The sequence below is a fragment of the Asterias rubens genome, chromosome 6 (genome assembly GCF_902459465.1).
Source record: "Asterias rubens chromosome 6, eAstRub1.3, whole genome shotgun sequence".
Lineage (NCBI taxonomy): Eukaryota > Metazoa > Echinodermata > Asteroidea > Forcipulatida > Asteriidae > Asterias > Asterias rubens.
The window spans coordinates 19,215,165-19,242,930 of NC_047067.1; the positions used below are offsets into that span (position 1 = coordinate 19,215,165).

The 27,766-nt window shown below is 39.9% G+C and overlaps 1 protein-coding gene across 3 annotated transcripts in view; it reads left to right on the forward strand.

The window, feature by feature from the left end:
• Nucleotides 1–26,008, forward strand: part of LOC117291674 (low-density lipoprotein receptor-related protein 2-like) — a 137,700-nt gene extending 111,692 nt beyond the window's left edge. For all 3 annotated transcript variants that reach the window (XM_033773520.1, XM_033773521.1, XM_033773522.1), the window contains 25 exons: nt 736–858; nt 1,785–1,910; nt 2,740–2,871; nt 3,483–3,741; nt 4,287–4,415; nt 5,860–6,030; nt 7,435–7,658; nt 8,533–9,024; nt 9,685–9,807; nt 10,380–10,853; nt 11,461–11,598; nt 12,444–12,689; nt 14,135–14,251; nt 15,229–15,354; nt 15,893–16,015; nt 16,333–16,474; nt 17,077–17,253; nt 18,357–18,580; nt 19,089–19,277; nt 20,660–20,806; nt 21,387–21,471; nt 22,736–22,797; nt 23,133–23,223; nt 23,867–23,954; nt 25,318–26,008. In XM_033773520.1, the coding sequence (XP_033629411.1) occupies nt 736–858; nt 1,785–1,910; nt 2,740–2,871; nt 3,483–3,741; nt 4,287–4,415; nt 5,860–6,030; nt 7,435–7,658; nt 8,533–9,024; nt 9,685–9,807; nt 10,380–10,853; nt 11,461–11,598; nt 12,444–12,689; nt 14,135–14,251; nt 15,229–15,354; nt 15,893–16,015; nt 16,333–16,474; nt 17,077–17,253; nt 18,357–18,580; nt 19,089–19,277; nt 20,660–20,806; nt 21,387–21,471; nt 22,736–22,797; nt 23,133–23,223; nt 23,867–23,954; nt 25,318–25,572 (4,463 nt within the window). In that variant the 3' untranslated portion in view covers nt 25,573–26,008. The remainder of the gene's footprint in view (nt 1–735; nt 859–1,784; nt 1,911–2,739; nt 2,872–3,482; nt 3,742–4,286; nt 4,416–5,859; nt 6,031–7,434; nt 7,659–8,532; nt 9,025–9,684; nt 9,808–10,379; nt 10,854–11,460; nt 11,599–12,443; nt 12,690–14,134; nt 14,252–15,228; nt 15,355–15,892; nt 16,016–16,332; nt 16,475–17,076; nt 17,254–18,356; nt 18,581–19,088; nt 19,278–20,659; nt 20,807–21,386; nt 21,472–22,735; nt 22,798–23,132; nt 23,224–23,866; nt 23,955–25,317) is intronic.
• The last annotated feature ends 1,758 nt before the right edge of the window (nt 26,009–27,766 follow it).

Below are 27,766 nucleotides of genomic sequence, written 5' to 3' on the forward strand. Positions count from 1 at the left end.
ATGGGCTGAGGCATTGAGGCAGTGAAACACAAGTAGGAGTATCTTAAATTGAGATCGTGACTCAACTGGTAGCCAGTAAAGACTCCTCAGAATCGGTGTCGCATGATCACATTTCTTGGCACATACAGTACTACCAAACTGGTACCTATATTTAATTGGTGTGTGGGGGGGGGGTTAAGTGTGGAGAAATACATAATATAGTGTGCAAGTCTCTCAGGTATGTCAAGCTAAAATAATTGACAAAACAAAACACGATAAGGTTGGGACCATAATGGTCCTGGAAGTTTATTTAAGTGTGAGACGTGCACATCGGGATACTGTTAATGTGTCAAAGCATTCACTTGTGCAATTCTATCTCATTTGGAGCAGGGAGGGGGCAGGGAGGGGCAGGATGGCGACTGGTAATGCCTCTGTCTGGATTCATTGGAATTTGGCTGAAAGAAAAGGTTTTGAAAACAAACTGAGTAAGTGGGTCTGTACACATTAGCCTAAAAAAAACAACCCACATGTTTGTCACTTTAATTCATCAAAACTTAAAGGTACATTACAGAATTGGTAAGAATTGAAACTTGTCTAAGATCACGGATGTCACTAAACTTGTAAACACAAACTGTTGTGCAAACACAAACTGTTGTTTGTGAATGGTTAATTTTGAGCCTTGCTTAATAATTTGTTTTGAAGTACAATTTTTCTAAATATTCCTAATTATTGTTTTATTTTATGTCCTTCCAACAGTGACCCCGCCTGTGACATGTCCACCTGATAATTTCATGTGTATAGATGGAACCTGTATCGCAGCTAACCTAGTGTGCGATAAAAACAACCATTGTTCTGATATGTCTGATGAACAACATTGTGGTGAGTTAAGAAATAATCTAATCGCTTAGCAGAATAAGGTAACCAGCCAAAATACTATGTCGCATCTAGCATTTTTTCGCTGGTATCCTGCAAATTTTTGCTAAGCAGGAAATTACTAAGCAATATTGCTTAACATTTCCCTGCTTATCAAAAATTAGCAGGATAGCAGGAAAATACTAAGCAATATTGCTTAACATTTCCCTGTTAAGCAAAAATCTGCAGGATATCAGTCAAAAATGGTATATGTGAAATAGTATTTTGGCTGGTTACCTTATTATTCTGCTAAGCATAATTTTGTTGTGCTTAGCTACTTTTTGTGCTTAAGCAGCTCAATGAAATTGGGCCATGGTCAGAACTACATACACAATAGGCAATTGTAAAAGACCAGTATTCTCACTTGGTGTAATCCCAAATGCATAAAATGACAAATTGAAAAGTTGGGCTCAGTTGGTCGTCGAAAATACAAGAAGATAGTGAAAGAAAAAACACCCTTATTGCACAAACTGTTGTGCTTCCAGATGTTTGAGAAAGGCTCAAGGCCTGAAGTCCTTCTCAGATTTAAATATTTTTGAGAATTTCCCTCTCTCGCAAAAACTCCTTTTTTTCAGAGAGAGTATTTTCTGACAATGTTTTATGCTATCAGGAGCTCTCCAATTGCTCATATTACCAAGAGGTTGTTATGTTATGCTTACGTATATTTTGAGTAATTACCAAATGTGTCCAGGGGTCAATTTCACAAAGATAGTCCTTACTTTCACAGACTAGAAGCAGGCCTATGACTCATTTGGAGTTATTAAAAACCTTCTCGCCCTAACTCGAGATAAGATTGAGCTTTCAAGTACATGTAGCTTCTGACATTTATTCTAGAATCCCCTTTTTAGAGCCTCACAAAGTTCAGGATGAGTTTCTTGACGTTGATCTTTCAGATATAAATGAGTGTGACAATCTTGAGGCGAACCAGTGTCAACACGTATGCACAGACACTCTGACGAGCTTTGTCTGCTCCTGCAACCCTGGCTTCAGACTCAACGCCGACACCATAACATGTTCCGGTAAGATTCCCCTTTCTTATAGACAGTTTCGCTATTCCTATTGGTAGAGAGTGCGTCACGTGGGGGTTTATAAACCTTTGATAATGACCAGTGTTCATAACCAGCTGGCTTCCGCGTGTCGGGCGCGCAAGATTATCACGCGGAACACAATTCATAGCTATAGTAACAGCGCGTAATCTAAGCGCTCGTGCGAAATATAAGCGCACACGCTTACATCGAACAGATTCTTCACTAAGTTTTTGAAGAAAAAAAAACATTTCAAACCTCGATTTTTCAATGTTAAAGTGTCTATTATTGTATTTTTTAAACGTTTTTTAACAAAAGGGCATTTATGAATGGGAATAAAAGAGTAGTGATTCATTCTTAAACGTCTGTTGCCGTGCGATCCACACGGCCGCCGACCCTGCCGGCTTTTAACGGCCGTTGAAGAACTCGTCGCTACCCTTTTATTCCCCTATTAATTAACTGCATGAGCTTTTGTAGCAGATGCAAGTAGATGAATTTCATGTAGTTGATGCTACCAAAGTTCATGCAGGTTTTTATGTAAATATATTAATAATAATATCAAAGAATATTGCGCACAAATCTACCAGCAAGGTACTCAAGGCGCTCAATATATTATACAATGAGAGAAGTTATTGAAAGTTATGATTTTTGAGACCCAATATTGTAGCACTTAAAAGGGGTTTACAAGGTGCTATGGCGCAATAAGCAGCCACAGCCAGCCTTCTCTTCTTGATTAATTAACTACTTTTTGCATATAAACCATAGATCCTTTTGGTTGGTTAGCAGTTTGCACAAGGTAATTTTCCTTTATTTTTGTTCTCAGATATCAACGAATGTGAAGAAACGCCCGCAGTCTGTAGCCAGCAATGCGAGAACACGCACGGATCATATATCTGTAAGTGTGCTGACGGGTACGCCATTGAACCAAACGCAAAATCCTGTAAACATATTTCAGGTAAGTCTTGCCAAAGTACATGAAGATTAAATTAAACAAGTTATCACACTCGGAATTTTTCATAATAACACTCATGAAAAGATTTTCATACTTTTCCACTTGCTATGAATGAAGGTGTACATGTGTATGTAGTATAATTTACCCGTAGAAGTTTCAGCTTCAATTCAACAGTCGTCAGTTTTTAGAAGAAAAAAGTTTAAGAATGAGTCACTACTCTTTCATTTCCGCTTTAAATGCCTTTTTGGTTAAAATGTTTAATAAAGTAAGAAACTCTGTAGAACTTTTCCGACATCCTTTCCTTGAGCTCTAGACGCGTGTTGCATTTTTATGACAGTGTTCAGATATGCATTCGTGTGTGTAGTAGTAGTAGTAGTATGCATCCTCATCTCCATAGGCCAAGATGCCACGATGAGATCGATTACCTCTGGAAACGAGCTTATGAACTAACCCACAAACGTATCAAAAAAACAACCGGTTATAAACAGATCCAGGCTGGTCACTATCAACCGTTTAAATACCCCCATTTGATGCGCTCTCCACCATGTCCACTGATAGGAATAGCAAAAGTGTCTGAGGTATTTATGAATAAATATTTTGTTTGAATTTTGAAGGAGGAGACCCATCTCTGATCTTCAGTAACCGTTACTACATCCGAGAGCTGAGCGTCGACGGTACACAGTATGACCTTCTCAAGGAGGGGCTAATCCAGTGTATTGCACTTGACTTTGACATTGTTGAGGATCGCCTGTACTTCTTGGACGTCGGAACGGATCAGATTATGCGAATGTTTATCAACGGATCTGACGCGGAGGTCATCGTCCCTTACCAAGTCAGCAGCGGACAAGGACTGGCTGTGGATTGGGTCGGAAGGTATAGGAATATTATGTGACTTAACAGGCCTGGAATTTCATCTTTCTCAGAAAGGGCAAGGCCATTTTCATTTTGCAAAGTTCACTTCCATTGGAAAATCTAAAAGTCAATTGGTACTTTTGAAGGAGCACCAAGGCCAAGAACAGGGGCAACGCAGGCCATGGCGTCCGTGTTCTTCCAGTTCTGATTTTATATTAAACTCTTCATTGACCTTTTAATTTTCAAAGTTTCTATTTTTGTTAATATTGAATCTTATTTTGGGTTGAACATGGACTGAAATTTACTGAAGCGGGATTTTAATCTGTAGATTAACGTGTCGGCGCTCAACCACCTGAGCTATCTATTTAGCTTTATGTGTTGGCGGTCTCCCTATTTTGTCAATATCTACGTTACTTCAGAGGGAGCCGTTTCTCACAATGTTTTATACCATCAACCTCTCCCCATTACTCGTTGCCAAGTAAGCTTTTATGCTAACATTTTTTTGAGTAATTACCAAAAGCGTCCACTGCCTTTAACCTCATGTTATATTTGACGGCATATTTCAGGAAACTTTATTGGTTGGAAGGTTCCAAAGACATCATGGAAGTTTCTGAATTGGACGGTTCCTCAAGAAAGACAATCAACTGGCAGGATATGGTGTATCCACGCGCTGTCACTGTGGATCCACGCAACGGGTAAGTTGATGATAACCATATTATTCAAATGACTCAAAATAAATAAATAAGACTTATAAAGTGCATTTTATAGAGATATAATGAGCTGGTATAAAGAAAGCTACGAAAAAGTAAGTTTATGAGCGAGAAGAGAACAGCTGCGTTTTTAATTTACACTTGAAAGCCAGGAGTGAGTTGATGTTGCGAGTATGATTTGGTAGAGAGTTTCAGCATCGGGGACCAGCAACTGAGAAGGACCGTTCCCCAGCCCTTTTGTGAGGGCGAGTGATAGCTAGATTCTGGCTGCAGGGGGCGCCACTTCGGCCAGGTTTGTTGAAGTTTAGAGACAAGTTTGGTGATATATTGTGGAAGTACGTCAGAGAGTGCTTTGTGCATGTTCACTGATGGTTTGAAGGTGGTGCGTTGTCTAACTGGTAACCAGTGTAATTGTTGGAGAAGAGTGGAGGCGTGTTTGTATTTGGGTTGAATAGATGGGGTTAAGAGCATCTTGGCCGAGTGGTTAAGAGCTTCAAATTCAAGTTCTAGTGGCTTCATGTACATGTAAGTCATTAGAGAGTGGTTGTAATGGTACAGCGCTTAGTGTGGTCTGTGACATGGAAGGTAATTTCAAAGAATAAATGTTATAAATTTTATTGTGGGGTGTTGTGGCTAAGCGGATAAGAGCACCAAACTCAATCTCTGGTGTTTCTGATCAGCGGAGTGCGGGTTCGAATCCCGGTAGTGACACTTGTGTCCTTGAGCAAGACACTTCACTATAATTGCTTCTCTCCACCCTGGGGTAAATGGGTACCTGTGAGGGCAGAGATGGTTCTTGTGATTGATTAGCTTCAGTGTGCTACATATTTGGCAGCACCCGCTGTATACTCCCAAGGGAGCTGAGATTGTTTAATGAATGAATTAAGAACCAGTGACCAGGGGTAATAATGTGAAAGCGCTTTGAGACGTCCTCGGGTGTATAAAGTGCTACATGTTTACACATGTATAAAAAACGACTTTTGTTATTATTATTATTATTATTACGTCAAAAGGTTAATTAATAAATTACTTAATGTTTTATATATTTGGTTTGCAGTAACACCATGTGTGTATCTACTTGCCAGGTAGAGTTTGTTTTTAGAGATTTGTCTTTCTTTATTCTACAACCACAGAGCAGATTTATCGGATATTCGGGAGACTTCTCAGTTCTTAACTACTGTCCCGGGCAGAAGGTATAGAAAATTGGCTTGGACTACTAACTGCACCACCACGGAGTCAGTTCTTGAATTGGTCTCAACGTTTTGACTAGCTTGCTCTAGTCATTGCCAGAAGACTGAAAGACAGTTCTCTAAGACCAAACTCTACCTGGCAAGTAGATACACACATGGTGTTACCGCGAACCAAATATATATTGATACCTCACCATGCAATGCCTCAAATCATAAATAACTTGATGTTTGTTATACAGGTATGTTTATTGGACGGACTGGGGTTTGAGTTCGTACATTGGAAGGATGGGTATGGACGGAAACAACCCCCAGAGGATCATCACAGAGAAACTAATCTGGCCAAATGGTCTGACAATCTGCTACGCGGCTAACAAAATATTCTGGATTGATGCTCATCTTAATTACATTGGGTAAGTTTTTTTACAGAAACTTCATTGGTTGCCAGTACAAGAGCGTATTCAGTTCAAAATTTTACTTTTAACATGGAAAGTACTTCATGGATTAGCACCAGGCTATCTCAATGAACTTATTTCACATTACATTCCTCAACGCAGCCTCAGATCATCAAACAAGTGTCTTATTGTGACACCGAGGACACACACCTCTTATGGTAATAGGGCTTTTTCATATACAGCACCAACCCTCTGGAATACTCTACCAATAGCCATTCGCACAGCTTCTTCATTAGACACATTTAAATTGCAACTAAAAACCTATTTGTTTCCTAAGTCACGTTAATTAGGCTCTCTTTTGATCCTTTTCTTTGTATAAACTTCTTTGTTTCGGTTTCTTTTCCTCTCCAGTGCCTCGGATTAGTTTTCTAGATAGATGGCGCTATATAAATGCTTATTATTATTATTATTATTATTATTATTAAGTTTTGAAAATCCACTTTCATCGTAAGTTTCACCAGCAGCCGATTTCACCAAACGCTAGGGTTAATCCTATCTCGAGTTTGACGAGTAACCCGTCCTATCTTAGGATGGTTTCAATGTGTCCTACAGCGTCGGATAGGGAACTTAACTCGTCCTAAAGCCCGGTTCATACTTCCTGCGAATGCGATTGCGATGCGAATGTTGACGTCACAAATTCGTAACAAATAATTTGTAGCAGTTGAGCTGTGTTCAACTCCTGCGAATATTGGCAGCGAAAACAGAGTTGTGATGTCAATTTCAAGTCAAATTTGCTTCCCATTCGCAGGAAGTGTGAACCAGGCTTAAGTGACAAGATTGATTCTAAGTTAGGAAGAGTTTGGTGAAATCGACAGCAGGGCTCGAATCCACAAAGTACTCAGGTTTATCTTAAAAGGTTTGGGTACCTTTTGTAGGACATGAAACACTAACGTCCACAGATTTACATTTAAACTTACATGGTGTAAAGATAAAGATGGTTGAAAGCTTCCCTTAAATGTTAAATATTACTTCCTGAGGTGCTGTATTTTTTGGAGAAATTGGTAGAACAATTTCTTTAAAATTATTTTAGCATGTACCACGGATTTACGTGACTCTCCTGAAATCGTTGTCTATTATTATTATTATTATTTTTTTAGTCTGAAACTTCCACAAGTAATTCTACATACATATATACATTTTCATTCACAGTGAGTCGTGACTAATGTCATGGCCACAAATGTGCTACAAAAGGTATCAAAACCCTTGACCTGTCAGTATTAGTCACTAGTTATTTGTATTGTGACTTCCTTAGCGAAGTACCATTTTGACAAGAAACACCAGAGCGTGAGTTTTGGTACTCTTAATCGTCCGTCCACAAAATACCACAAAATAATATCTATCACATATTTTCTCCTCACTAAGCTTCGCTAATCTTGATGGATCCTCCCCACATGAGCTCCCAGGCCAAGACCTGGCCCATCCTTTTGCCCTGTCCGTCTTTGAAGACTTTGTCTACTGGACAGACTGGAACACAAAGGCCATCTACAAGGCTGACAAATTCTCTGGTGAAGGTGTAACGATGTTGAGAGAGACTGTTCATCGGCCGTTTGATATTCACGTCCATCATCCGTTGCGACAAGACCAATGTAAGGCCATCAAAGTATTATTTTTTTTCTTTAGGAGGGAGTTGTTCGCTTTTTAAAAGTTTCTATTTTGGTCTTTGAGAAAGGTTTGATAGAGACTGCAGTGGCCATTTGATATCCACGTCCATCATCCGTTGTGACCAGACCAATGTAAGGCCATCAAAGTATTTTTTGTTTTTCTTTAGGAGGGAGTTGTATGCTTTGTAAAGTTTCTATTTTGGTCTTTGAGAAAGGTTTGTGCTAGGTTTAGCGAAGTTGATAGATACTGCATTGGCCATTTGATGTTCATGTCCATCATCCGTTGTGGCAAGACCAATGTAAGGCCATCAAAGTATTGGGTTTTTCTTTCTTTCGAATGGAGTTGTACGCTTTGGAAGTATAAAGTTTCTATTTTGGTCTAATGGAAAGGCTCTGCTAGGGTCAAAAGAAGAGGCTGTTGAACAATTTTTAAATCTAGAACACAGGTCATTTTTAGTAAGTAAACAGTCGGCAACATTCAGTTTACCTTATGACATTTTTATGTTAATGTCATCTTTTGAAGAGAGTTTTCTTTGAGTGTTTCACAAAAATTTGTTTCGAAGTATTTATCAAAGTTAGACCTAGTGACTTGTTACCACGCATACTTGAAAAAGGAGCCACAAGAACTTGGACTTTTCTCAGGAACAAGTTGTACTTTGCACGAAGAAAGCTTAACAACTTTTCTCGGATTATGCATTACAAAATGTCTTGTCATTATAACAAGTGTAGCACATTCAAAGATAGTCATGTAGTTTTCTAGACACTGAAATCATTTTACACAAAGGCAAGCTTCAGTCAGAGAAACATCTCTGCAGGATGGTTACAACTTTTGTTCTCCTTTTTTCTCTCTCTTTCGCAGCGATTGCCAACCCATGTGGTGCCAACAATGGTGGCTGCTCCCATCTGTGCCTCATTGCGATTGGAGGAATAACCTCCACTTGTGCCTGCCCAGACAACTTCATCTTCACCCAAGGTAGCCGCACGACCTGCGTCGCCAACTGCTCCGTGCTGGAATTTCGATGCGCTGATGATAACGAATGTATCCCTAAATACTGGAAATGCGACGGTGAGACCGATTGCAATGATGGTTCGGATGAGCCTGACTCTTGCCCAGTACGCCACTGTCATCTCGGGTTCTTCCAATGCGATAATCTACAGTGCACGGCGGGACAGACTCTATGTGATGGCACTGATGACTGCGGCGACAATTCGGATGAGGTAATGTGCGATTCTAGTCACTGTAAAGCGTGGGAGTTCAGATGCGACTCTGGGAATTGTATTCTACACAATCAAGCCTGCGACGGAGTAAGCGACTGCCTAGATGGGTCCGATGAGAAACAGGAAACTTGCAGTAAGTGTATTTAATTTGGGGTTTTACCTGTACACAAATATGTGTTAGCACTGTTTACTACATGTCAATACTTTCTTGAGTTCTGCGAGAACAAAAACCACAGGCATTTTACTCAAGTGGGATCCAAACCCACGACCTTTGCAATTCTAGAGCAGTGTCTTACTAAACTAGACAAGCAAGATTGGTTGTTAGCGAGGGGAAGTTTTAATCCTTTTCAAAAGTCTGTTTTGAAATGTTTCTGTTTGTTCGACGTGCTACTTTTTAGAGTGTCGTAGCCGAGTGATTAAGAGCATCGAATTCAAGTTCTGGTGGTTAAGTCACCGGAGTGTGAGTTCGAATCCCGGTACCTTGAGCAAGATGCTTGACTATAATTGATTTTCTGCACCCATGAGTGTAAATGGATACTGGCGAGGGTAGAGGTTGATATTGTGTATGAAAAAGCCTTCGGAGCGCCATGACAGCTTGGGCTGTATACTCCTTAGGGAGCTGAGAAAGGTTAAAGAGAAATTATTGGCCCAATGACCAGGGCACTGATGTAAAGCGCATTGATACAGGTATTGTAAAATGCGCTATGTAAGAGTTTGTTATTACTTTGTATATAATAGCTTGTATATATATTTTTTTTTTATATTGTTATCATTATTCTGTTTCTATGCACAGCAAGTAGAACATGCTCTCCTGGATTCTTCCAATGTAATACTGGATATTGTATCCCAGAGTCGTGGGTCTGTGATTTTGACGACGATTGCGGTGACATGAGTGACGAGCCTCACAGAGAATGTCGTAAGTAAAAAGGACTTTACTTTCTTTCTTGTTTCATTTTTATTCATTGACAGGACACAAGAGTGCTTTCATTCCTTGATGACTTGATGTTAATTTTTGTGTGTGCGTTAAACAGCACTGGAAACTAGTGGTAATTACTCAAATAGTTGTTAGTAACAAGCAATGGAGAGCTGCTGATAGTATAACACATTGTGAGAAACGGCTCCTTCTGAAGTAGCTATTTTTGAGAAAGAAGTAATTTCTCACTCAAATATTCAAATGCTTGAGGTCTTTTATTATTTGTTCAGGCATCTGAAAGCACACAAATCTGTGGCAAAAAGAATGTTTTTCTTTCATTATTTTGTTGCAGCTTTGATTAATTACCAATAGTGTCCAGTGCCATTAACTAATGAACAAAAACGACAGTTTTTCTTGTAGTTTGCTTTATTGTTGTTGGTTTTTTCTCTTGTACTTATTTTTTTTTTTTTTTTTTTGCGCAGTGGGTCAATATGCATGTCTGCGAATAGATGAATGTTTAAAACAATTGCGTTTGAATGTCATGTTCTAATTTGTAACAATTGTATCTCATTCAGAACGTGTGACTTGTGCCGTGGGTTGGGAGCCATGTACAACCAACTACAGATGTATTCCCTCGTGGGCAGTCTGTAATGGAGTGGATAACTGCCGCGACAACAGCGACGAGGTGGGTTGCGAACAGCGCACCTGTGCATCCGGAGAATTCCGCTGCGACGAAACGAAGTGCATCCCCGGTCAGTGGCTCTGCGACTTCACTGCGGATTGTGACGACGGTACCGATGAGGATGAGACGTGCCTACACAGAGAGTGCAGCGAGTCGGAGTTCCGTTGTGCAACCAATCAGTGCATCCCAAACAGATGGGTCTGCGATCACGACGACGACTGCGGGGATCTGTCGGACGAGCTGGCCTGTCTGAACTATGAGTGTTTGCCGGGAAGCTATAAGTGCACCAGTGGGCATTGCATCAATGAGGATTATGTGTGCGATGGGGAAAGAGATTGTTTGGACTTCTCTGACGAAGTCGGCTGTTGTAAGTTGCTTAGTGATTTTTGTGCACTTGTAAATGTGTGATTGCTTAAACCGTTTCAGATGAAATCTACTCTCATAAGTTCCTTAGATTTGTAGATTTGTAAAAGACTTATAATGCTCTGAGCTCAACTTCATAAAGCCTGTAAGCCAAACAAAAAATTGCTTAGCAGGAACTGGCTACCATCCAAAATGACATTAAGTTTGCATTGTTGTGGCTAGTTCCCCACTCAACTTTTGCTTAGCAAAGAAATGTGTCAAGCAGTATTTTCTGCTTAACAGCTTAATGAAAACTGAGCTGTGGAGGCATATGGAGATAGAGGTTGCTCTAGGGCTCTCTGATAAAAGCAGCTGTTGGAAGATCCTTGTTTGTGGATTTGTAAAAGAAACTTTTTAAAAACATGTTTACACGCACATTAGTGTGTAAACACGCAAACCATCCTTTTTGACCCCCATTTTGACCCCCTAAATTGCAGACAGGAGATGCGCGTGTACATTTTTGGCCCGCTGCGCAATGTGCAATGGGTATGTACTAGGTAAATTGACACTTTGATCTGACAGTTTCTTGGATACTATTAAGAATTTTTTTCCGAAATTTGTCTCATTTGCAGCTACTCGACTACCCGGAGGCCTGTACTGTTTTGCGACACAGTTCACATGCAACAACACGTTGTGCATCAGAGAAGACTGGGTGTGTGACGGAGAAGATGACTGCGGTGACGGATCAGATGAAAGCCTCTTCGCTTGTGGTAAGTTGGAATAGGTTTATCGGGATTAGCGAGTTAAAGGTTACCAGCCAAAGTACATTGTGACATGCAATGTTTGTGACTGGTATCTTGTCCTTTCTGTTCTGCTCAAGGGCCTTTCAGAATAGTCCATGTTTAGAAATGTAAAGTATATACCATGTACAAATGTATACGCAGAAAGAATAGAAGTTGAATAAATTACAGAGGTTAACTAATGTATACATGAAACACATAAAATATATTAAAGGCAGATGGACACTATTGGTAATTACTCAAAATAATTATCAGCATAAAACCACACTTGGTAACGAGTAATGGGGAGATGTTGATAGTATAAAACCTTGTGAGAAACGACTGATCCCTCTAAAGTGACGTAGTTTTCGAGAAAAAAGTAATTTTCCACGAATTTGATTTCGAGACCTCAAGTTTAGAATTTGAGGTTTCGAAATCAATCATCTAAAAGCACACAACTTCGTGTGACAAGGGTGTTTTTTTCTTTCATTATTATCTCGCAAGTTCGAAGACCGATTGAGCTCAAATTTTCACAGGTTTGTTATTTTATGCTTGTGTTGAGATACCCCAACTGTGAAGGCTAGTCTTTGACAATTACCAATAGTGTCCACTGCCTTTAAATAGAGTACACAGGAGTTCTATAAAATAATGCATGTATGAACTCAAATAAATGGAGAAAGTTAATTTACACCAAGACTCCTTGCAATTATTTGAAGAAGCATTATAAAAAAGAGAACATTCATATTTGTTTTATTGTTATAATATGGATGGAGGCAGGAGTTGTGGATTCCCGATTTCTTCATCCAGAATTTTTTTCAATCTTCTTATTGTTATAGCCAACAATGTTTGCGACACCAGCAAAAGGTTCAAGTGTAACAATAACCGTTGCATCCCGCAATGGTTCGTCTGTGACGACGTTGACGACTGCGGAGATGGGAGCGACGAGAATAACCATGATGTGTGCCAGGCGGAAGGATGTGCCTCGGATCAATTCAAATGTACCAATAACGAGTGCATTCCTGCAGGGTATGTTTGTGATCTGGAGGCAGACTGCAGCGACCTCTCGGATGAGCATGGCTGCCGTAAGTTCAACCAGACTTTTGGACGGTCCTTTTTCACAGTTCTGCGCATGCTCAGACCTATGCGCACAATGCTGAGCATGTACGCGCACGCTAAGAGCAGCAAAAACTGTTATGTCTCTGCTACCAGCATCTCAAAAGTCTACCATTTAATTCAATTCAATTTAATTTTCAGAATAGGCAATTAGAAAAGATTTGATAGCTCCAAAACAGAAACGGTTTTAAAAATGCCAACTAGAACAATACCACATTAGTATACAAAATTGCATACATGTATATACCTATTTACATACATATACATGTACATTACATACATTGTATAAAGCATCACATGGATCCATTAGCCATAGCCACCAGTCAATAGCGGCTTCTTGTATAGTAAGCCACTATCTTGTATCTCGCTCAAAACAGTCACTCAAACGCTCATGCCGCTCGTGCTTTATTACCCCTTGTTTCTGGGCCGCTTATTTATAAGTCATTAAACCATCTTAGCTCCCTGGGGAGTATACAGCCTGTGCTGCCAATAAGCTCACTGAGCTAAATCAATCACGAGAACCATCTTTGCCCTCACAGGTACCCATTTACCCCTGGGTGGAGAGAAGCAATTAAGCTAAATCAATCACGAGAACCATCTTTGCCCTCACAGGTACCCATTTACCCCTGGGTGGAGAGAAGCAATTAAGCTAAATCAATCACGAGAACCATCTTTGCCCTCACAGGTACCCATTTACCCCTGGGTGGAGAGAAGCAATTAAGCTAAATCAATCACGAGAACCATCTTTGCCCTCACAGGTACCCATTTACCCCTGGGTGGAGAGAAGCAATTAAGCTAAATCAATCACGAGAACCATCTTTGCCCTCACAGGTACCCATTTACCCCTGGGTGGAGAGAAGCAATTAAGCTAAATCAATCACGAGAACCATCTTTGCCCTCACAGGTACCCATTTACCCCTGGGTGGAGAGAAGCAATTAAGCTAAATAAATCATGTGAACCATCTTTGCCCTCAAAGGTACCCATTTATACCCCTGGGTCGAAGAGACACAATTACAGTTAGTCGTGCTCAAGGACACAAGTGTCATGACCGAGATTCAAACCCACACCCTGATGACGTAGCCACCAGGGGCCAATTTCATAGAGCTGCTTAAGCAAAAAATTTGCTTAAGCACGAAAATAGCTCGCTTATTTTACACATGTTACTGGCCAAAATTTCCTGCCATATACATGTACATTGCTTATGACTAGTATTAAGCTGTTGTTTACTTAGCATTACAATTGAGTGGAGTCTTGGCCGGTAATCTGATTTTACTAAGCAATGAATTTTTTTGCTTAAGCAGCTCTATGAAATTGGGCCCAGAACTTGAATTCGATGCTCTAAACCACTTGGCCATGACAAACCCAATTCGGATACAGCCTAATATGGACTATTTTTTTCTTACTTGGTTTTAGATTCTGGATCTTGTGCCATGGGTAGCTGTGAAATGAACTGCACTAATCTCGACGATGGACACTTCTGCTCATGTCAACAGGGTTATAAGCTAACAGACGACCGCCTTGGATGTGAAGGTTGGTAGATAAAGGAGGTTGAATTTAGTCAATACAATAATTCAATGTGTGATTATCCTGTTAAAGCCATTGGACACTTTCAGTAAACAGTATTGTCCAAGGCCCACACTTCGTGTATCACAACTTATATATAAAATAACAAACCTGTGAAAATTTAGGCTCAATCGGTCATCCCACCCTTGTTTTTCGTACGATTCGCCATGTCATGACATGTGTTTAAAATATATCCGTAATTCTCGATATCGAGGATTGATATTGTTTTAATGTTTTCTCAAAAATTAAAGCATTTCATGGAATAATATTTCAAGAGAAGTCTTTCATCATTACCTTCTGTAAACCCTTTTAAGTTATTTGTAAATCTGTGAACTTTTAATTTTTTTTTCTGTTCCGAAAGTGTCCAATGGCTTTAAAGGGTTTGGGTACTTTTTGTACAATAAATCGAATGTGAAGTAGTTTAATGGTTTCTCTGGATTGCTCTTAAAGGCACTGGACATGTTTGGTATTTATCAACGACCAGTAGTCTCATTTGGTGTATCCCAACATATGCATGAAACAACAAATCTGCGAAAATTTTGGCTCAATTGGTCATTGAAGTTGCAAGAAAATATTGGGGGAAAAACACCCTTGTTGTGCTTCAATAATGCCTTAAAGAAAGTGACTTCAGGCCTTTCTCAGTTTCAAAAATGTTTTTGTCATAAAACCTCTTGAAAACTGAGTGAGTCGTTTCTCACGATGTTTTATACCATCAACAGCTCTCCATTGCTTGTTCCCAAGTAAATTTTGATGCTAGTACGTGTCCAGTGCCTTTAGATGGTTTTGCTGTTTGATGGTGCTCATGCATTGCTCTTAAATGGTTTGTTACTTGACGGTGCACTCCTCTAGAAAGCGGCTGGTTCAGGGTGAATCTATTTGAAACGTTTCCACACCATCCCAGTATTAACAATTGAAGCACATGATTTGTCTTTTTATTTATAAAGATAACGACGAATGTCTCGACAACCCGTGTACACAAAAGTGTACCAACTTCAAGGGTGGCTACCGGTGCGAATGTATCAGAGGTTACAATGATCGAGGCGACAAAGGAATTGACTGCAAAGCTGAGGGTAAGTTTGTCAAAGTACAGTCCCTGTCCCCCTCACCCTGGCATTCCTCTTGGCCATCCACTCGTGCTCCTCCTCCTTCTCTGAAATGAACTCCTACTTGAGAAAAAATTTATCCGTTTAAAAAAATAACGCTGATTTTGGTTAAACCAAAATTAAGGACAATTGTGTTCACACTCTGAAAGTAATGAGAAACGCTTAAGAAGGGAACTCATTTATTAATTTTGGTTTTTACCCATACACCGATGTGTGTTAGCACTGTATACTCAGTACTTTACCGAGTCCTGTGGAAAAATATCACAGGCTTATTACTCGGATGGGATTCCAACCCACGACCCTGGCAATTCTAGAGCAGTGTCTTACCAACTAGACTACCGAGGTTGCCCGGCAGCTAGAGGCAGTTCAAATGCTTAGTTTTGGCAGCGGGTACCGCTCATTTAGAACTCGTTAATAGAAGGGAACTATGTGAACTTTTCTCTCCTTTTTTCATAGTCTGTAACTACATTGTATTTGGATGTTTACCATTTGCTTTTTCATACAGGAGTACCAAAGGTAGTTGTTTTCACCGATGGCCCAGAAATTCGAAGATTTGAGGAATCTGAATACACCAACATAATCATAGACCAGGGAGCAGTGCATGATGTTGATTTCGACGTAACGTCAAGTAAGTTTTATCCTTTTTGATCTCTCTTGAAGACCGTAAGAGCATACTGATCGAAACTTTGAGTTGTTAACCACCGGTTCTTGTCAGAACCAACACTACTCAAAAGAGGTTTACACATGGTGCTACCACAAGTGAATCCCACTTATGTTATAGTACACATTACCGCAAAGTGTCAAAATCTACTCGTAATGTCATGTACATGGTGTAACAGCAAACCATACTAGATACTTCTGCCATGTATTTCTGCCATGCAAAGTTTTAGTATACGTGTAAAACAGCATCATTCATGTAGTCTCCACTCAAAACGTTATTCCTAGGTGCTCTTTACTGGGTGGATAAGTCATTAGGTGCTGTAGTGAGAGCTTTGTACCCTACCGGCCTTGATCAGAAAATCACAACGCAGACGATTGTGGAGAATATTAACCAACCTCTTGGAATCTCTGTTGACTGGGCCTCTGGGTAAGTGACATTTATAGGAAAGGTATTTGTTTAGTGGAAAGTCTCTTTAAATTAAAGGCACTGGACACTATTGGTAATGACTCAAAGCAATTGTTAGCATAAATGGCATTTATCTAACATTTTTTGTCCACCTTCATTGCTCCAAACTGGAATGAAGTCAATCGGACAACTGAACTGGCATATGGTGCAATGTCTTAAAGTGACTACACTACATTCCTCCATTTTTAGATGAATGCAGGGGTGGATTTCACAAGGAGTTAAGACTAGTCTTATCTCGAGTTAGGACGAGTTACTCTTCATAACTTAGGACTGTTCATCATTTTTAATATCTCCTAGGACTAGTCCTAAGTTAGGACTAGTCCTAACTCTTTGTGAAATCGACCCCCGGGCAATTAGCAACTTTTTGGACTAGCAAAAAGGACAGAAGCTAGAAGATACAGTGCTACCACTTGAGTGGACCCCGTTGTGACCCCACGATGGTGCGGGTGTCCCCGTAACCGTTTACTCACGGGTACCCATTCCGCACTTGCGGGGGTTTGGAATTACTTGTGGCTGGTACTGTCTTTCAGTTTACCCAAATTGGTTTTTGTGTTTTCTTCTAGCAATATTTATTGGTTGGACTTTGGGGATAAGTTACCACCATCGGGACGATCTAGACGAGACACTCTGTTCGCTGGCCCTAGGATCGCTGTCTCTAAAGTTGATGGACGCTACATCAAGAATTTGATTACAACCGGTCTGGACAAGCCAACTGCCATTGCTGTCAATCCTCATCGTGGGTGAGTCCAATGTTGTTAACATTAACATTAAAAAAAATATTAATTATAATAACAATATATTTTTATTATCGCATTTGCAAAAATATCAAAGTGCTAGACAGATAAAAAAAAAAATTAATAAAAAAATAAAAAAATGGGGTTACAAGAGCAAAAAAGTTTTTAGGCGTCTCCTGAAAATGGTGATAGAAGAAGCATACCTGATATTGATTGGGATAGAGTTACACAGTTTGGGACCAGCTATATAAAAAGATTCGTCCCCAAGAGATTTTGAACCAGTAGGAATAGGCGGAAGGAGTTTAACATGCAGAAAATTGAAGTCCCACTCTGCCTTGTTGATACAAAGTGAGTCCATCAGATAAGTAAGGAGGAGATAGATGCTCCTTGATAGGTAGCTAGTGAAGTAAGGAGGAGATAGATGCTCCTTGATGGGTAGCTAGTGAAGTAAGGAGGAGATAGATGCTCCTTGATGGGTAGCTAGTGAAGTAAGGAGGAGATAGATGCTCCTTGATAGGTAGCTAGTGAAGTAAGGAGGAGATAGATGCTCCTTGATAGGTAGCTAGTGAAGTAAGGAGGAGATAGATGCTCCTTGATAGGTAGCTAGTGAAGTAAGGAGGAGATAGATGCTCCTTGATAGGTAGCTAGTGAAGTAAGGAGGAGATAGATGCTCCTTGATGGGTAGCTAGTGAAGTAAGGAGGAGATAGATGCTCCTTGATAGGTAGCTAGTGAAGTAAGGAGGAGATAGATGCTCCTTGATAGGTAGCTAGTGAAGTATTTCAGGCACCATTGTGGCTTCTCAAAATCTTCCATTGTCGTGAAACGTATTAGTATTACTTAAAGACACTGGACACCCTTGGTAATTGTTAAAGATCAGTCTTCCACTTGGTGTGTCTCAACAGTTATGTACAAAATAACAAACCTGTGAAAATTTGAACTCAATTGGTCGTCGAAGTTGCGAGAAATTAATTGAAGAAAAAAAAAACCTTGTCACATGAAACTGTTATGCTTACAAATATTTGATTAATTACCAACAGTGTCCAGTGTCTTTAACGATATATGCATTGTGTTGCATTAAACCTTAACAACTTTTATTTTGATTTGACAGTGTAATGTACTGGACAGACACCGGTGACTCGCCAAAGATCGAGATGAGCTGGATGAACGGAGAGGGGCGTCAAGTCTTGGTAACGGAGCAAATCACTAACCCCACCGGTATCACCATAGACTTTGCCAATTATGACACTGTCTATTTCTGTGACAACAAAGACAATGTGATTGAATCAATGCGCTGGGACGGGCAGCAACGGAAAATCCTCAAATCTGGGAGCTGTAAGTGATCTCTTTTAACAAACTGTTTAACCTCCTTTTACTACTTTTTACCTCTGACTGTCTTCTAAAGGCACAAACAAAAGCTAGGGACAGGTGCCCGGAATTTAACAAGTTTACCAAAGAATTGCAGCATGAAGGCCTTCAAAAGATTGTGAGAAATGGCTACCTCTTTAGTAATGTAGTTTCTTAGCAAGAGGTAATTTCTGACTCAAGTAATAAAAGACTTCAGCCCTGAAGTCTTGTAATATTTCTTTAGGCGTCTGAAAGCACATAAATTTGTGCAAGGATGTTTTTTCTTTCATTATTCTTTTGCAACTTCGATTACCACTTAAGCCCAGGGCTGTATAGTCCACATGGAGCTGAGAAGGTTTACAGTAATGTTTGACCCTGTGACTAGGGCACTAATCATTGCTAATTGTACTATCTTGTGTTGGAAGCTTTTGTATTCACTCAGATAAAAGTTAGAAAGAGGTGAACTTGTTGATAATGCTTTTTCGTTTCCTCACAGCTTTGGAGAATCCATTATCTCTTGATGTGTTTGAGACGCTTCTTCATTTCACTACGGAGCGAGTCGGCATAAGCGGAAAGATTAGGACGCTGGACAAGCTCGGTAGAGGGGTACCGACCACACTAGTAGAACGAGCTTACCTACCTGGCGGACTTGTTGTGTATCATGAGAAGAGATATACAAAAGACTGTAAGTAAACTCTTCTCCACTAAAACCTCTGAATCCCTCTAAATAATAATAATAGTAATAATAATATCAAAGTCTTATATAGCGCACGAAAAAAGGTACTCAAGGCGCTGAGTATATACAAACTTTCAGAAAGATAGGTTATTGCAGTGATGAATTTTGAGACCCAATTAGTTAGCACCTTATAAGGGTTTACAAGTTGCTACGGCGCATTAGGCAACCACAGCCAGGAACACCGGGGGGAACCCCTTCTCTTTTCGATAAGTGCACTAGGTTCTTTTACATGTGTTACACAACACATGGGACCAGCAGCTTTACATCCCATGCGAACGATGAAGCAATGGCCAAGTGTCTTGCTTAAGGACACAAGTGTCACGGCCGGGGATTCGAACTCACACACTGCTGATCAGAAACACCAGAGTTTGAGTTTATCTCTTCAGTCTCCTGACGATGACTAGAGCAAGTAAAGCCGAAACGTTGAGACCAATTTCAAGAACTTACCCCGTGGTAGTGCAATTAATTACAATCCTATAAGCTAAAGTAATAGTCCCGGCCCATTTTCTATACCTTCCGCCTGGGTAGTACATGTGGTTAAACAGCAGGACAGTTCTTTTCAGAACTGAGAAGTCTCCTGAACATCTGATAAATCTACTCCCTGGTAGTAGAGTAAAGAAAGACAGTTCTATAAGAACAAATTCTACCTGGCAAGTAGATACACACATGGTGTGTCCGCAAACTGAGAAGTCTCCTGAACATCTGATAAATCTACTCCCTGGTAGTAGAGTAAAGAAAGACAGTTCTATAAGAACAAATTCTACCTGGCAAGTAGATACACACATGGTGTGTCCGCAAACCAAATATATATTGCAATGCCTCAAATCCTTTGTAAACTCTTCTAAATAAATTTTAAATCTATCTTGAATAGCTGAAGTTGTTCAAAAAACTGTTGATACTCAGGGAAAAAAAAATTGTTTCAATGGAAGCATTAATTCTAATACATGTAAAATTGTTTACCGAACAAAGATAGGGAGACCGCCAATATTGAACCAATTCACCTGACATCATCATCAGAATAATCTTGGATGCCCCATATTGGTGGTCAATGTCAACGTGTGTTATTCAGAGAAGTGCGCATTTTAGGCGATGCGGCGTTTACACGTAAACATGGTGAGTGTGGCATCAGTCGCCGCGTGTGACGCGCGTGCAAGGTGTCAATAGGGCTATGTGACAACAGAGTTAATCAAAATCACCTCTTATATAGAGAATGGGCTTTGTGTTTGAGAGGCCAAACATTATTGGTCATCGGCGGTTGTTTGTCAACAAAATTCGCTAACAAGAGAGTTAACACTACCCCCCCTCTTTTTGTTTGTGTTTTGTGTGTACAGTGGTAGGCGCATGTAAGGGTAACCCGTGTAGTCATCTGTGTCTGCTGATACCAACCACAGCAGGGAACCAGGTAACCAATGGCTACAAATGTGGCTGCCCGAACGATGATGTCTTCAAGTCCGGCAGTGAGATCAACTGCCTGAGTGGTGAGTATGACTTGCAAATAATTAAAGGCAGTGGACACTATTGGTACTTGTCAAAGACCATTCTTCTCACGTGTATCTCCACTTATGCATAAAATAACAAACCTGTGGAAATTTGAGCTCAGTCGGTCATTGAAGTTGCGAGATAATAATGAAAGAAAAAACACCCTTGTCACACAAAGTTGTGTGCGTTTAGATGCTTGATTTCGAGACCTCAAGGTATCGAAATCAAATTCCTACCTTCCCTTCCTACGCCCAGGTCGAAGTTCATAAGCAGGACAGGTCTTTTTTTTATTCTGGAAACCTTCTCTGTGGTAGTAGAACAAAAAGCAAGACAAGTTCTCAAAAGAAAGTAATCTACCTTACCTGGCAGGTAGATACACACATGGTGTTCTCTTAAGCCAAATATGTATCTTCAAAACAGATCAATAAATGCATTTGTTAAACAACTCAACTTCGGGACAGTTAATCTGTAAATTTTTGATCTCTAGATTATTTGGTTAAAAATAAACTACACAAGTTTAACTCTTTACCAAACCAAAGAAATATAAATTTATGATTTACTTATGTTTGACTGTTTCAGCTAAAGCGCCCCCTCTCCTTATTCCCGGCCTTCCCGATTGCAGATGTAAGAATGGTGGGACGTGCATCGACAAAGGAAAATGCCAGTAAGTGTAGGATGGCTTTTGGCTATGTCTTAATATAATATTTAATATTTTGATTTTATATAGCGCTTTTTCACTCCCGAGTGTCTCAAAGCACTTCAAGTTATTACCCCTGGTCACTGGGTCTTAATTCACTCCTTAAACCATCTCAGCTCCCTGGGGAGTATACAGCCTCGTGCAACAAATGCGCTACTCGACTAAATCAATCACAAGAAACATCTGTGCCCTCACAGGTACCCATTTACCCCTGGGTGGAGAGATACGATTATAGTAAAGTGTCTTGCTCAGGGACACAAGTGTCATGGCCGGGACTCGAACCCACACACTGCTGAAGAGAATCAACAGAGCTTGAATTCGGTGCTCTTAATTGCTCGGCCACGACACCCAACTTAAGGCTAGCCCGCTTCATCCCTACAACTGTGTAGCCAGTACCCAAAGACAAACTCGGCTGACAGGTTGGGCTATGGCTATTCATCACTGTGACTGAAGACGGAAGCCGATAGCCACAGCCAAAGAAATATAAGGATGTGTTCATGTGTAATGGCTTTAGCTGCGGCCGATGGCTAGAACTAGGACTCACTATTTTTGCCTGAGCAAATGAAAATACATAGTGCTGCCCAGCACACACTTCCTGTAGAATAATCATATCAAAATATTGTCCACTGTGCATTGATCTGAGACACAGCTAATAATAAGGAGTATCAAATGTCACAGAGAAAGAACACAGTCAAAATAACAGTCAACTTATTGCATGGCCCTGTTACATGAACAGTTTGAAAACCAGCCGTCGATTTCACAAAACTCCTCCTAACTTAAGATTAATCTTAGGACTTAGGACGGGTCCCAACCCTGCACTGTAGCATGCAGACCTTTAGATTAATCCTAAGTTAGGACGAGTTACTCGTCCTAACTCGAGATAAGACGAGTCCTAACTCTTTGTGAAATCGACCCCTGGCATCATGCCCGAAACCTGCACTTCAGCAATAATGTAATTAAGCATGAATAGTTTTGTTGATTCGCTCGCCCTTGGTGGGCTTTAAAAAAGACGATTTATTGCCCACCACTAAAATTGTTCTAGCTACAACCCTGCTGATAATTACAGCCAAGCATAAGCACGGATATTTTCATGTGTAATGGCTTTTGCTGTGGCTGATGGCTAGATTATCGCTTCTGAAGCCAGCCAAAGCAAAGGACTGTGTATCTGTGTAGAATTATCATAAATAAAGTGAAAAGTTTAAAAGATTTAAATTTCTTGTAATGATTCCAGGTGTACATCAGGATTTGAAGGCGACACCTGCTCGACAAGATCTGCATTCAAGGGTGGTCCAGGTAGTGTTTTTGTTGTTGTTTGTTCCACTTGAATTCCAAAGCCCTACAGTTGATTTATTTTGTTAATGATGATTATTTATGTATTTAAAAAAACAAAAATTATGATTGATTTGTTTATATTCACAATTGGTGTGTGTATATTCTTCATTAAAAATTTCATTTTGTAAAGCGCTATGGTCATGCCTTTCAGAATATCACTTTGTATTAAAATTTTGGCACTAACATTGTTACTTAACTTCAAATAGTTTTAATATTACTAGACAATGCATGGCTCACGACTTACCCGTTATCGTTCATGTACGTCTTTAATGAATAATGTATGTTTATATTTTCAGCCGGTGGTGCGGTGGCAGCTCCTATTGTCATCATTATTCTGATCATCATTGCCGCAGTCGTAGGATTTCTTTTCTACCGTCGTCGATCAATGTACGTATAGACCTCACAAAAATTACTGAAATCAATCAATCAATCATAGATAAATAAATAAATAATTTATAAAGCGACCAAAATCAAAGTTTGCTCAAAGGCGCTGAGGCACAGAAGAAATATTGTAGCAATTGATGGTAGGCATCCGTAAACTAGTGGGCTTTGAGAAGTGTTTTGAATGTGTCTTGAATGTGTCTCTGATGTGATTTAGAAGTTTATTCCAGAGTTTGGTTCCATAGACTCTACCATAGACATGTGTTACGCATGATTGTTTCCGACGTTGACGATTAAGTCTGAAATTAGTTTTGAAGTATTGTGTCCGCCCCATTGTGTCCTACAAACCATTGTGTCCGACCCAATGTGTCCTACAAACCATTGCGTCCGCCCCATTGTGTCCTACAAACCATTGCGTCCGCCCCATTGTGTCCTACAAACCATTGCGTTCGCCCCATTGTGTCCTACAAACCATTGTGTCCGCCCCAACAATGGTTTCACAAAAATGTTGGACTTCATCGTCATCGTCGGACACAATCGTGCGTAACAGACGTGCTTGCATTGTAGCGAAAGATTTGTATTAATTTACATATAGAATTTGTTTAGAAAAAAAAAAGGTATATTCACGATTACTATTTTCATTTTATAGGAATGGGAAGCCACATGTCGATAGCAGCGTAAGCTATCGTGGAGGAGCCAATATTGAGATGCCTGGTCAGACCCCTGCAGTTGATGGGGTAAGCTAATCAGCTCTTGGTTTTAGCTTTAGGGTCATGTCACACGAGACAGTTTACAACCAACCAGTTCCAGGCAATCTTCAAAAAGATTGCCTTCACATTTGAATGTTAAAATCTTGGGGGTCGTAAGACACTGTTCGAACAATTACTCATGTGCTACCAAAGTGGTGTACTGCAGTTGGTTGCCTCTTAGTTGCCTGGTTAAGCTCTTGGTTTTAGCTTAAGGGTCAAGTCAAACAAGGCTATATACAAGCAACCAGTTCCAGGCCATCTCCAAGAAGAGAAGCCCTTCACATTTGAATGTTCACAAGTTATTCTTGGGGATCGTGAGACATTGTTTGAACAATTACGCATGTGCTACCAAATTGGTGTACTGCAGTTGGTTGCCTCTTAGTTGCCTGTTTCAGCTCTTGGTTTTAGCTTAAGGGTCAAGTCAAACAAGGCTATATACAAGCAACCAGTTCCAGGCCATCTCCAAGAAGAGAAGCCCTTCACATTTGAATGTTCACAAGTTATTCTTGGGGATCGTGAGACACTGTTTGAACAATTACGCATGTGCTACCAAAGTGGTGTACTGCAGTTGGTTGCCTTTTAGTTGCCTGTTTCAGCTCTTGGTTTGAGCTTAAGGGTCAAGTCAAACAAGGCTATTTACTTGCAACTACTTTATCATGTTAATTTCTGCTGTTGTTATTTCATTATTTTTGGTAAATTTGTGTCTCTGTATGTTGGTGCTGTTGCTCTGGTTTAACTATAGTCTTCAAGGACACCATCAACGTAGCGCTTAGAAACGAAGTATTAAATGCAGTACGTCTCTCATCTATTCTTCACATGTTCCTTGTTGTAAAAGTACATGTATGTTCCTTCTGTCAGTCATCTTCATTCTGGTCCAGTGCTTTAGATGCTATTAAGCCTGTAGGCCCGGCCTACAGGTATTTCTGTAAACAGGTTTACTTTTTCCAGTAGCTACACTTTTGCTTCAACTATTGTGTCTGTACTTTGTGAACTGGCCAAATAAATAGCAAAAATAATAAAAAATATTATACTGTAAGGTTTGCGGTAACACCATGTAATGACTATCTCTCAATGAGTTGGGGTGGTTCTGAAAAGAACCGTTGGTTTCAACTTGACATTTCGATTACTATGCTCTAATCGTCTTCTGGAGAAAAGAAGACGATCAGAGCATACTGATCGAAACGTCGAGTTGAAACCAACGGTTCTTTTCAGAACCACCCCAACTCGTTAGAGATAGTCATTACATGGTGTTACCGCAAACCTTTCTATATTGTATTTCCACCATGCAACGTTTCAAATCCTACTAATAAAAATATTAATAATAATAATTGTTTCATTTTTCGTTTTGAAGGACGTTGAAGGGAACACCCACTTTGCTAATCCTGTCTATGCAACCAGCGTCCAATCACCAGCCCTTCAGGCAGTGGGTAATGGAGACCAAGCCGGCGCCTTACCCATGAAAGTAGCTATTGGTGGCGACCAGGCCGGCCCTCTTCCTGAGAAGACCGGGCTCCCTGACGAAGAGGAACTCGACTTGCGGCTACAGAAATCCTACAGTCCAGCTGAAGGCGAGGGTGACACCAAGACGTTAGTTACAAAAGATTAGACTCTCAATGCTGGATATTTTACTGTTGTTATTTGAGGCGTTCATTTGGAAGTTTGGATCGCTTCTTGAGAAGTATCGGCACCGATGAATAGCTTGTTAGTGTATTGTTAACGTCTGAATCCCTCAACTGCATTTAATGGCAGTCCATTTTTTTATAACAACTCATTTTCCGAACGAGTCCTTAGGGAAATTTGAACAAACAATTACAAATCTCTAATCTCACGTTGAAAATGGTGTAAAATGACATTGTATTTTAAATACCCTCCAAGTGTAAATTTTGTCCAAAAAAAAACCTGAAAAGATCCTTGTGACGGGGTTTATGGCGTTTTGTACATCCGAGGGGAGAAATGGCATCCGAGGCAAAGCCGAGGGTGCCATTTTCCCCCGAGGGTGTTAAAAAAAAAACAATGGACCCCAAACACAGCATGCAACAATTGTTTTGTTATACCTTGGTAACATTAATATTCCTCTTCTCGAAGTTCTGTTGTTATTTTCAAACATTATTACGACGGAGTAATTCATTGTTTACTAAGCAGACAAACAAGAAACATTTCCGATCAAGGTGATGTACACCGGTGTAAATCACTTTTCATGTTAATACCCAACGCGCTGTGCATTACGCGTGGCGCGCATCCTTAGCCATGGTACATGAGTTTTTTTTGCACATCACATGATTGGTTCATAGACCAACCAGACTTCACAGTTTGTTACCGAGGTATAAAAATATTGTATGGACAATGTTTAGATTGATCCAGAATATTGATGACATTCAATCACAACGCCATTCAGTTTGACCTTTTGCCTGGTGCAAAAATTACTTCTTTGGAATTTACAGACCCATTTGTCTCATGAAGTCTTGTTGCAAATTTTGCTTAGAAAGAGTTTCTAACATTGATTTATCGTGAGATTGGAGACTTAAGAAAACGAAATTATCTGTTGGAAACTGCTTACCAACCAAAAGGACGTGATGTTTCTCTCACTTTCATGAGGACTCCAACAATTTCGGAAATGAGTTGATCACAAAACTGAGTTTGACCTAGGAGCCCCGCTTTAAATCCACAGTTTCATCCACCAGAAGAGCTAGGAAGGTACCATTACCATAATGGTACGCCCCTTGCAGCCACCAATCCAAGTACACATCAATTATGTGTACACTTTTTAAATACATATAGCAGTACTTTTTAAGTGATTAATTTTGTCATGCCTAGCGTAAGGAGGTGGTGGAGGAATTATCTATTTGTTATGTAGTACTTTTTTTATTAATCCGCTTATGCAATGTACACATATATAGAATTAAGAGCTTTGTTATTAAGGACTTAAAGTCATTTGCAAGAACTGAACAAACCCCTCTAAAAGATGGGCGATTGCCTTCAAAGGGTGCGTTCGATTAGCTTCCCTGGGTCGACCCCGCAGTGCTCACTGCAGTGCACACTGGTGTGAGCCCCTGCACGAGCCATTCGAACGATCACTCACCCTCTCGTGGTGACGTCATGCACCTGGGGCATCTTAAGAAAGTTGCCAGAGATATTGTTAATAAAGATATCATTCAGTTTGATTAGGGAAATGACATGAGACACCGCCCCACACCAAAATCAATATTCTCAAAGAAATGAAAAGGTACATGTACAGACCTTCAATTGGTAAAAAGAAATATGCTGTTGGTGGACACAGAGTCAAATGTTAGCAAAACATTCAATCGAGTGAACAGATGTTGTGACCAAATTCAGCTTTTCTGCAAACTGTCGAATTAAAAAAATATACATTTCATGATAAGTTGCTTTGTTTCCAACCAATTCCTACACAATTTGTGTAACATTGTTATTAACTGTTGTACCTGGGCATGAGGGAGCGCGAAGTGCCTGGTTTTGGAATAAGGTGTCACATTTTAGAATCTATTCGGAGTGTGTTTGAAAAATATTGTATTCAGTGGTTAAGCTTTTTTTCTTTTAAGCTCAACAAACATTGCATAACATATCAGCCTGAATATTATAACATTCCTTTTGTATAACATTAAATGTGTTGCAAATTTGTAAATACAAATTCCAATTTTAAATACAGTTCACCAATTCATTTATTAACTGTTTTTCTACACAGACATCAAAACAAATAATTTTGTATTTTGCTTTCACATGAAATATTTTTATATACCTATGAAATTGTTTTATTAAGTACAAGTGATACATTTTTTGTAAAA